The sequence below is a fragment of the Poecilia latipinna genome, unplaced genomic scaffold (genome assembly GCF_001443285.1).
Source record: "Poecilia latipinna isolate Pla-1442-1.1 unplaced genomic scaffold, P_latipinna-1.0 Scaffold2281, whole genome shotgun sequence".
Taxonomy (NCBI): domain Eukaryota; kingdom Metazoa; phylum Chordata; class Actinopteri; order Cyprinodontiformes; family Poeciliidae; genus Poecilia; species Poecilia latipinna.
This window is the reverse complement of record NW_015114897.1, coordinates 91,710-103,537: the sequence shown is the minus strand read 5'-3', so window position 1 is coordinate 103,537 and position 11,828 is coordinate 91,710. Positions and strand designations below refer to the sequence as shown.

Sequence of the window (11,828 nt, the reverse complement as noted above, 5' to 3'; positions counted from 1 at the left end):
TCCTTGTCTCTTGTCGGATCCTTGTCGTGTGATGCCTGTTTCCCCGTGCTGTTCTCCGTTGTTCTGTGCTTGGATTATCATTAAACTCATCATTTTCACCTACATCCTGGGTCTGTCTGCGTCCTCATCCTCACCATAACCCACTGTTTTATGACACCCCGAAGGTGCAGGGCGGTCGGGAAGCGTATCGATGGGGAAAAGGCAGACTGACATAAACCTTTTAAAGCGACGGAAACAATTTCGGTATTCTGATTATTGAAATTTAAAAGTGATGTGGTACCGTTGTTCTATGACACCTGTTTCATACCGGACCACTTACAGCACCGGTGTTAACGCTATAAAATGAACGCTCTCTATCGTGGTTTCACCCATGGAGGGATTTCTTTATTTCTTTTTTTTAAATGGGTTCATTTTTCAGAGGGATACACAGTGAGGTGATTTTAGCTACCAGTAGCAGGAGAACGGAGCTGCACCAAGAAGCTAACAGAAGCTACAAACACTGAATAGAAGAAGAGCTGCCATGTATATTGTTGCAGCCAAACGTGTTTTAATGTTACACAATACAGTTTTACCAAGTTGCTCAAAGTCTAAACTGGCATTGTTGTGCATTTAAAGTGTAAAATTTACCTTCGACCAAACGCCCCCCAAAGGCATCCCAGCGCCCCCCTTTTGTAAAAATGTCCGCCAGCGCCCACTGCCGTCCTCTGAACGCCCCCTGGGGGGCGAGAGAACCGCTATCCTAGACTGACGACGACTGCAAGCTTGAAGTGATAGCTTAGCAAAATTCCACCACCTGCACGTTATACTACTTTTGGCAATGCTCCCTTCAAGGAGTGTGGGAAATTCAGTATAAAAGAGCCCCACAGGAGCTGCATGTATATACTACATATAGAAGACCATCCATCCATCTATCCGTCCATCCATTTATTTTCTTCTGCTTACCCAGGGTCGGGTTGCGAGGGTAGCAGCTTAAGAAGGGAGGCCCAGACTTTGGTCTCCCCAGCCACTTGTTCCAGCTCTTCTGGGGGAATCCCAAGGAGTTCCCAGGCCAACTGAGAAACATAATCCTGGGTCTTCCCCGGGGCCTCCTCCCGGTGGGACATGCCTGGAACACCTGACCAGGGAGGCGTCCAGGAGGCATCCTGACCAGATGCCCAAGCCACCTCAACTGGCTCCTCTGGACATGAAGGAGCAGCGGCTCTACTCTGAGTCCCTCCCGGGATGACTGAGCTTCTCACCCTATCTCTAAGTGAGCTATGGAGAAAACCCATTTCAGCTGCTAGTATCCGCGACCTCGTTCTTTCAGTCATGACCCAAAGCTCATGGCCATAGATGAGGGTAGGAACATGGATTGACCTTTAAATCGAGAGCTTGGCTACAGCACCCGCTTCACTGCAGACGCTGCGCCAATCCGTCCGTTGATCTCCCGCTCCCTTCTTCCCTCATTTGTGAACAAGATCCCGAGATACTTAAACTCCTCCTGGGGTAGGACCCCCCACTACCCTTAAAGGTCTGGCTTTAGGATCGCAGAGATACGATCCTAAAGCCAGACCTCGTCCCCAGAGATTGGAGAGCCTGACCCAGAGTCCCCAGGCTCAGCTTCCTCAATGGAAGGCATGTTGGTGGGATTGAGGAGCTCTTCAAAGTACTCTGCCCACCGGCCTACAACGTCCTAGGTTGAAGTCCAAACTATAACAGTGTTGGTGCTACACTGCTTCCCCTCCTGAGAGCTCACCTCCAGGTAGTGGTCAGCACCTCTCTTCACCCGAGTGTCCAAGACATGCCGCCGCAGATCAGACGAAACGATGACAAAGTCGATCATCAAACTGTGGCCTAGGGTGTCCTGGTGCCAAGTGCACATATGGACACCCTTATTCCTGAAAATTGTGTTTGTTATGGACAAATCATGACAAGCACAGAAGTCCGACAACAGAACACCATTCGAATTCAGATCAAGGGGGCCATTCCTCCCAACCACAACCCTCCAGGTCTCACTGTCATTGCCCACATGAGCGTTGAAGTCCCCCAGCAGAACAAGGGAGTCCCCAGGAGGGGCACTCTCCAGTACCAAGGACTCCAAGAAGGGTGGGTAATCTAAACTGTCATTCGGCCCGTAAGCACAAACAACAGTCAGAGCCCGTCCCCCCCACCCATAGGCTGAGGGAGGCTACCCTCTCGTTCACCGGCGCAAACCCCAATGTACAGGCGCCAAGATGGGGGACAACAAGTATGTGCACTCCTGCCCGGCGCCTCTCACCACGAGCAACTCCAGAGTGGAAGTACGTCCAGCCCTTCTCAAGGAGACTGATTCCAGAACCAGAGCCATGCGTTGAGGTGAGACCGACTATTTCTAGCCGGAGCCTCTCAGCCTCACACACCAGCTCTGGCTCCTTCCCCACCAGAGAGGTGACATTCCACATCCCAACAGCCAGCTTCCGCAACCGAGGATCAGACCGCCAGGGCCCCCTCCCTCGGCCACCACCTATCCCACATTGCACCCGACCCCTTTGGCCCCTCTCATGGAGTGTGGGCCCATGGGCAGGGGGACCCATGTCTCCTCCTCTGGCTGAGCCCAGCCAGGCTCTATAGGTAAGAGCCAAGCCACCCGGCACTTGCCATCATGCCCCACCTCCAGGCCTGGCTCCAAGGTGGGGCCCCGGTTACCCGCGTTCAGGCAAGGGAAAACTAGAACCATTGTTATTGTTCATCATAAAGGGAGTTCGGGTTGCGCTTGGTCCGGTTCTTCACCTAGGACCTGTCTCCCTTGGGTGACCCTACCAGGGGCATAAAGCCTCAGACAGCATAGCTCCTAGGATCATTGGGACACACAAACCCCTCCACCGTGATAAGGTGGCAGCCCAAGGAGAGGATCACTTTCACAATATTTACCAACAAAGGGAGGTAATTTGTGGAAAGGACTGTCAAAAAGGAGGACTTGGTCCTTGTCCTAAATATTTTTTGCAGTTCTTCTGGGCTCTGCTGGTTAGTTTATATCATGCCTCAAGCATCTGCATTTGGGTCCAACTTTAACCAGCACCATTCCCTGACACTGAATGTATGGCACCAAAAAAGGTTTTGTACTAAGAAGTATTATATTAACATTAATTTGTGTGTGAATAGGTTGTGTGGAAATTGCTTTGAATGGCTGACAAGATCAGCTTAAATCAATTGATTTATTTAGTGCCAGTTCACAACACGTCATCTCAACGCACTTTAAGAAAATGTCTGAAACTGCACTATAAGTTCGGTCTGTTTTATTTGTACATTTTAATTGTACTAATCTCTAGTTTTATTTCTAGTAAAGAAATTCTCATTAATTTTAATATAACTTTTTAATATTGTGGTGAAAATTTGCACAGACACCTAATGACAGAATGCAAATCTGATTTCATCAGTAGCAAACTTGTCTTTCAGCATTTCCTGGATGTGCAGATGGTTGGAAAAAATCAGTACAGCTCCAGTCTTCTTCACTCTCATGACACGGACACACGCGCCACTATAAACATGGCTGTTGGTGATGGTGTGATTGCTGCTGGACAGGATGGCACATGCAGCCTCATGAGGTTTAAACTCTGCCTGCAGAAAGAAGAAAATGCTACGCATAGAGATGGTATGGTTTGCAACTTTCTGAAGACTACTTGCTGTTTTAAAAAGACAGTTAAAGCATACTTTGAACTAAAGGGTTGTTATCTTTCCCATTTGGAGTCAGAGGTGGAATTACCATTTAAACTTTTGATTGTGATGCAGAATTTATTTATTTTTATTTACTTTTGGTTGTTTTTTTTTGTTGTTGTTTTTTTTGTGTTGCTTTTCCTTGATTAATTTTTAATAGACCACACATCTGCTGTCAGGGCTCAAAAATTATAAGCAACCATATATAATGGTTTGTGATCTGATTCAAAGTTAGCCAGTGTCTTTAGTGTGAAACCTGAAATAATTTTAACCTTAACTCAAATGTGGTTCAGTAAAAGGTAAAACTTTAGGAACATTATTATTGAAATGAAACAAACAGTGCCACTGTATTTCACTCATAAATGGATCTACTTATTTTAAAAGACTCAGTGGAGGAAGGGCAACAGCTTTACATGTATCCTTTACATTGGTGTACAGTAAATCAGTTGTCCTGTTTTTTTCTGGTGGGAAAGTTGACTACCTGGTGAAAAGTAGCCAGAATGCAATCCAAGGTAACATGATTACAATCTCTTGATATTATTATGAGGGCCTCAGGGTGTTGTGACAAGTTGTATCTTTTGACAGACAACAGCTGGCTCCGCCCTCAGAAGAATGTAAACACAAACAGAGATCACGTGACTCGAGTAAGATGATGGGGACGCAGGCTGACAGCTATCAGCTCCAGATCAGGGCAACACACTCTGCTTTAACTGTGACATGGCCAAGGTTATGTAGATTACCAAACTGCTACCCCTTCTTTTTCCACATCCCAGACCATTTTTTGGTCCATCTCTGGATGGCAAAGTCTATCCATATCTTTTTTGAAAGGCTACATGTCTCTAGTAGGGATGCTCCGATCAGGTTTTTTGCTGCTGATTCCGATACCGATCATCAATGAAGCTGATATCTGCCGATGGAATGGCTGTTAATTTTTTTATTCAGGTATAAATGATGCTATGTTATCTGGCAAAATGGAAAAATTATCTGGCAATAAATTCACCTAATTTAGACATAGACATATTTTAACACATATCTAAAATCTTTTAAGTTACGTGCTGCAGCTTTAAGCAGATGTTCTATGTGAGAGTTCACTGTCTGGTGGAGGTTGAGCGGCGCTCCGTCTGTGAAATATTACTACCAGTAGAGCATAGCGGCGGTCCAAGAGCGAGAGCAGAACCAGCGTCTTACACCGAATTATTTTTCAGGTTATTTGTTTAGCTTTCTGACTATCATGCTAATCCAAGTGAGTATTAGTAGCTGTGCATTGCTTTACCTGCTATTTGGCCGCTCTGGATGTCCTTTTTTTTCCTGCAGTGAGCCTCGATATAGTCAAACTCCATCAAATGTTTGTTTTTTAAATGCCATGTTATGGTAGTTTCATTGTGTTGATGCATTTTGACGTGCTTCACCCCCGAGGTAATTTTCCGCCGCAAAATGCAAACTTTCCTATTCACTCAGAGCGTCATAGTTCCACACCACAGGATTTGTTGCCGCACCATGTGAAGGAAAGAGGAAATAAGCCTCCCACATAGGCTGTGAAGTGAGATAAATGACTACGATCGGTTTTGGTGATCAGGAACAAGAGACAGTGATCGACGATCACCAATCATACAATTTTTCATGGAAATTGGCCGTTTATGATCGGTGGCCAATCAATCGGCACACCTCTAGTCTCTAGTTGATATTTTGTTATGATAGCCTTCCCAAAATGGTAGCCGAGTCATATCAGCTCTTGAAGTTAACAACACCTTTAGACAAATTCTGTTTTTTGAGACTGATTTATGTCTGGTTTAAGCTCATGATATGGGCATTTGTTAAAGTTCTATAATTTAGTGTTTGGTATCATCTTAAAGGGGACACTCTTGGCTTTCATTTAAGTCGGATTTTGAGTCTCTGACCAACACAGAGGTCACTAGAATTTGTTAAACCAAAAATAATACACATTTTTCCACACTTTTTGACTAAACTAAATATTTTTTTTCCATCCTAGTGGTATTCAGTGACATCAGACACAAAAGTTGACAACTAATATATTCAACAGACTTTAAGGATTCAGAAAATGTATAATATACCTGTACTGTCTGTCTGTGGGAGGCGATTCTGAGCTGTAATTTGAAGTCACAGAATTGGGCTATAACTTTAATAAGTATCTGAAAAAGCCCTTTTCACCCAAGGTAAAAAGGGTGAAAAGAAACGGTTAGAGAAAGTTACTCGGAATCAAGAGAAAGTAATTTCTCGGTTTTGCTTTTTCTTTTTCCATGTCCCCTTAACAGCTCCGTTTTAATTAGCTCTTTAATGCACATTTTCAGGATCCCAGAAAATGCACAACTATATACGAATACACAATGATCAATGAATGTATTCTAAAGTAAATTCAAACCCATTAAGCTGAATAATAATTATATTATAAAAACACCAAGGGAACTGGGCCTGGTGTCCCTGGGTTGAAGTGGCACTGATGTGGGTTCATTTTTGCCAGGCCGTTGGCCAAGGCTCCAGGTTGACTTGTATGCTTTATTTTCTAATTTTCCTTCACTACTCCTATCTCCTTCTTTCCCTTTAAGCCTTTCCCCCACTTTTTTTCTCTCTTTTCCCTGCTTTTTTCCAAGTATGTGTCCATTGCAGTTGAAATAAACCCAAAGCAATTTCTAATAAATATATATCCACTCACCAGCCACTTTATTAGGTATACCTTCCTAATACCGGGTTGGACCCCCTTTTACCTTCAGCATCCTTCATGGCATAGATTCAACAAGCTACTAGTAGAAACATTCCTCAGAGAGTCTGGTCCATAATTACATGATAGCATCACACAGTTGCTGCAGATTTGTCAGCTGAACATCCATGATGTGAATCTCCCGTTCCACCACATCCCAAAGGTTCTCTACTGGATTGAGATCGGGTGACTGTGGAGGCCATTCGAGTTCAGTGAACTCATTGTTGTGTTCAAGAAACCAGTCTGAGATGATTCACACTTTATGACATGGTGCATTATCCTGCTGGAAGTATCCATCAGAAGATGGGTTCACTGAGGTCATAAAGGGATGGACATGGTTAGCAACAATACTCAGGTAGGCTGTGGTGTTGACGTGATACTCAATTGGTACTAATGGACCCAAACTGTGCCAGAAAAATATCCCCCACATCACTGCACCACCACCAGCCTGAACCATTGATACAGGATGGAGGCAGGATGGATCCATGCTTTCATGTTGTTGATGCCAAATTCTGACCCTACCATCTGAATGTTACAGCAGAAATCGAGACTCATCAGACCAGGCAACATTTTTCCAATCTTCTGTTGTCCAATTTTGGTGAGTCTGCGTGAATTGTAGCCTCAGTTTCCTGTTTTTAGCAGACAGTAGTGGCACCTGCTGTGGTTTTCTGCTGCTGTAGCTCATCCGCCTCAAGGGTCAACATGTTTTGCGTTCAGTGGTTATTTGAGTTACTGTTGCTGTTCTATCAGCTCAAACCAGTCTGGCCATTCTCCTCTGACCTCTGGCATCAACAAGACATTTGTGCCCACAGAACTGATACTCAGTGGATATTTTCTCTTTTTCTGACCAATCTCTGTAAACCCTAGAAATGATTGTGTGTGAAAATCCCAGAAGATCAGCAGTTTCTGAAATACTCAGACCAACCTGTCTGGAACCAACAACCATGCCACGTTCAAAGTCACTAAAATCATCTTTCTTCCCCGTTCTGATCTCAGGTTGAACTGCAGCAGATTATTTTGGTCATGTCTGCATGGCTAAATGCATTGAGCTGCTGCCATGTGATTGGCTGATTTAACATTTGCATTAATAAGCAGTTGGACAGGTGTACCTAAAATATATATATATATATATATATATATAATCTGCTGCGGCTGTATAGTATGTATTACTGCACCTTGATTCCAGGCATTGCAAAATCTTCAAAACATCTTATTGTATTATTTGTGTTTTGTTGTTAAGAGTGTTATTTCTGCTATAGGTAACGCCCTTGAACTAAGCAATGCCAGACGGAGATCTGGGAAAGCTGGCAAAGGTAATCTTGAGAACCGTTCTACTACTGGAGACGTGTCTGATACTAGGAATGAGACGGTTCAGATCACAGTGACCAATATAGCTGAAGTGCTGTCAGACCTAAACCCCCATGACCCTCTTCAGAAAGTTGTTAGGTTCAGTCCTGACATGAACCTTCTGCTGACTGGAGGCACCGACGGATACATCAGAGTTTGGGAGGTAAACTTTGATCAGTTTTTAAATGTGAAAATATCCCCACATTACCCAGCTGACATTTTTGTGTTTTCAAATCTACTTTAGGTAATCAGAAACAAAAAATATATACATTTTGTTTTTTCAAAGAATAACATTTCACTGGTCCTTCTTACTACTACATTAATATCCATCATGTTTTTGTTTTTTCCCATCTTCCAGTTTTTCCCTTAATTTAGCCCAGAATAACATTTTTGAAAACTTGCCTTTTAGGTCATGGAATCATATGAAACATTTGAAAATCAGTCAACAGCTTATCTCTATTTATTTATTTATTTATTGTCCAATCTAGCAAAAGTGACAAATTCAAACTATTTAGGTAAAGAAGAAAACAAAACAAAAAAAATTCTCCAAGTTTCTTTTGCTGACACAACAAGAAGGTTTAACAGTTATGCATTTACTAACAATGGTATTAATGTAAATAATAATAAACATTAAATATGTTTAGCAGGTTTCCGTATAAACCTTGTAGATGTCTTGTAGTGGTGTGTTTTTGTTTTGACCTTGTCACTGGATTTTTTTTTTTAAAGTTTCCATCCCTTGAGAAAAAGTTTGACTTTAAAGCACATGAAAAGGAGATCGATGACCTGGATATGAGTACAATAAGCAAGGTGAACTATCAACTGCTCTTAATATGACTGTAATGAATGTTCATAATAAATGTTCATTCATGTTTCATGTTTCCTCTTGCAGCAACTTGTGACTGTGGGGCGAGACTTTGTCTGCAATGTGTGGAGTGACAACCAACTGGTTACAAGTCTGAACTGGCTTGAAACTATGCCTCAAATTGCTGAAAAGACCTATCGATATATGGCCTGCAGGTATGATAATAAGAAAATGGGAGAAGGGTTTCTTCTCTTGAAAGGTCCATCTAAGTTGTTTTTGTGTCTTTCTAGGTTTGGAAATGGTGAAGATGAGAAAGATGCCATAAGGCTTTACACAGTGCAAATACCTCATAAACGAGACAAAAAACCTCCTCCATGCTATATCACCAAGTGGGACGGCAAGACCTTACTTCCAATGTTAACATCTCCCTGTGGTACTGAAGTTATCTCCTGTCTGGCTGTGAGGTAATTGAACTGGGAGAACCAGAAGATGAAGATTGCAATTTTTTTTTGGAGGGGGGGGGTGACGTTATACCATAATTAATTCTGATGTGTTTGTTACTGGCATCATATATATACTGCTCAAAAAAATAAAGAGAACATTTCACTTTAATTTTGTGTGTGGCTCCAAATCCAGGCCTCCATTGGTTAATAAATTTGATTTCCATTGATGATTTTTGTGTGATTTTGTTGTCAACACATTCAACTTTGTACAGAACAAAGTATTCAATGAGAATATTTCATTCATTCAGATCTAGGATGTGTTATTTGAGTGTTCCCTTTATTTTTTTGAGCAGTGTATATATATATATATATATATATATATATATATATATATATATATATATATGTGTGTGTGTGTGTGTGTATGTGTGTGTACATATAGAAAGTAGATCAATCACGCATTTGAGGATGGCAGATGGAAAATGTAATCTTTGACTTATCTGTAACAGTGACTCTGGGAGGTTTCTTGGCCTTGGAACAGTAAATGGATCAGTAGCAGTTCATATTGCTTTTTCTCTACAGGTAACATAAACATCATACTAACCCTAACATATAAAGTGTATGCATAAAAGTTTATTTGTATGTTAATTTTTGCAGAAGCTGTACTATGTTCATGAGTCACATGGCATTGTTGTGACAGATGTAGTCTTTCTGCCCAACTTGATGAAAGGCCAAAATATCAAAGGGAACAACAAAGCAGCATTACTGAGTGTAGCTGTGGATAGTCGATGTCAAGTACATACTGTCACCAAAGAAAGTGAGTCTGGCATTTTCATTTTTTCATTTAAAATGCATATCTCTGAGCCTCTCATGTTTTGCTGTTATTTTTTTTTCCATTCATCTTAGGGCCTATTCCTCCCTGGCTTTTCTTCTGTGGGCTCATCATCGTGGGAATGCTCTTAATTTTGCAGTACCTTTTTCCAGTGTTGATCTAAATGATGCATATTATCTGTGATTAATAAACCTCTGACAAATTGTCAGCACCTACAATTACTGGTTTAACAGGTTTCAATAAGGCTCAAACCCAAACAACTGTATATTATAAAGTACATTTTTTGTTCTGTGAATATGGTTCAGATTCACTTTACTCTTTGAGAAACAGGCTTTATGAATGGGTTCATGAAAATGTAGAATTATTATGTAAAGGAATTATTTCCACATCTTTGTAGGAACACACACACAATAACCACTTTTCGAATGTTTTCCATTATTGTAGAGATTTTGATTTTGAGAGGAGAAATATCTTTATTAGATGGGCCAACTTAGAAATTAAGTAATAACTTTAAGGTTTAGTTGTAAATATACTGTCTTTGAATAATTAGTATGAACCGAAAATAGCAGATTTGAATTAAGTTGATGTGACCACAGATAGTTTTATTAAAAACATTATTGATTGTAATGTTTTTACGACTGTTGATATACAGTCGTATGTGTTTCAGTCATCCCCATATTGGTATTTTATTTTTATTTTTTAAAGATTAAATAAAAGAATCAAAGGCACAAAATTATTTCTATATAATTCTTCCTCCAATCCTCCTGGCTCTTGTAGCATTTTTCAAATCTTTAGTAATTGGTTTGAATCACAGCAAGAGCTTTGTGGGCAATGTTGACCACAAGATGGGGAAAATGAAAGGGCAGAACCTAGAAACCTGGACTGACCAGTGGTTGGAAAATTGTATTCCAAAAACAAAATTGTATGTTGGCTTTTTCTCAACATACAGTAGCTTCTTTTTTACGATTAGCCTGATTTAAAAAGCATTTTTCAAAATTCAAAAATACTTTATTAATCCCAATGGGAAATTAAATGTAGCTCATTAATTTAGATTCTACAAAGATCTATTGAAGATGGTGATGGCTGTTGGCAGGAAAGATTTTCTCCAGCACTCTGTACTGCACTAAATCTGAAGAACTGAACCAGAACTGAACCAGCCTTCTTTATCAGGCTGTTGAGCCCAATTAAAATGGCTGAACCACAATGTTTTTAATTGAGAGTGGTAGACCTGTGACACCAAACCTCTCTGTAATTTGGGAATGCCTTTGGTGCAAATATGCGTTTCCTGTAAGAATATTACCTCTGATTTCAGTTTATTCATATGAGAACACTGTTGCATAGAAAAAGCTTCTGCAATTATAACGGAGGCTCAGATGTTTTCACCAAACATTTTCTGTTCAGTTTTTATTGAACACAAAAACAGCAAAAGCTGGATAAAAGCAACAGTCGTTTGAATTGTGATGCATTTGGTTTGAAGCAAAAATGTCTTAACTGTCAGCGCGAAGGCAGCAGATAAAACACCGATATCAAAACACGACAGGTTATAAAGATAGCCTTATAAAATGTATCTTATTAGCAGCCCACTTAACAAAGACAAAAGGAATGTTTATCATGTAAGTGCTTGTTTTCATTATTATTTTTTTTATTAAACTGCATTTGTTTAGTTGTGAATTTTAACTTAACTTAAAATAACTTTTACAAATTAATTTTAGTTTCAGCATATAACTAAAGTATGTGAAGTATATGCAACCCTGTCCGTGTCAGATGACACCTCGCTGTTTCTTAGACTCTGCATTGTGTTTTCTTTAAGGGTTTTTTTTTGTCGGAAGAAAACTTGAGGCAGGAATCGGACACACACGGCGGTTGAGATCGTGGTTCAGACTGTCTATTTGGACAGCGCAGCAGCTTCGTCTTCAGAATTCACAGCAAATACTGCGTGTCAACATAAGTCTCATTAATGCAGTTTTTTTTGTTTACAAATATAGCATATACTAAAAAATAGAAGAAAAAGACAAA

General features: G+C 40.8%; 1 protein-coding gene across 3 annotated transcripts in view; it reads left to right on the top strand.

Moving 5' to 3' along the window:
• Window positions 1-10,537, top strand: part of preb (prolactin regulatory element binding) — an 18,191-nt gene extending 7,654 nt beyond the window's left edge. For all 3 annotated transcript variants that reach the window (XM_015018482.1, XM_015018481.1, XM_015018483.1), the window contains exons 3-10: window positions 3,415-3,610; window positions 7,648-7,898; window positions 8,462-8,542; window positions 8,625-8,752; window positions 8,828-9,001; window positions 9,490-9,562; window positions 9,638-9,797; window positions 9,887-10,537. In XM_015018482.1, the coding sequence (XP_014873968.1) occupies window positions 3,415-3,610; window positions 7,648-7,898; window positions 8,462-8,542; window positions 8,625-8,752; window positions 8,828-9,001; window positions 9,490-9,562; window positions 9,638-9,797; window positions 9,887-9,975 (1,152 nt within the window). In that variant the 3' untranslated portion in view covers window positions 9,976-10,537. The remainder of the gene's footprint in view (window positions 1-3,414; window positions 3,611-7,647; window positions 7,899-8,461; window positions 8,543-8,624; window positions 8,753-8,827; window positions 9,002-9,489; window positions 9,563-9,637; window positions 9,798-9,886) is intronic.
• The last annotated feature ends 1,291 nt before the right edge of the window (window positions 10,538-11,828 follow it).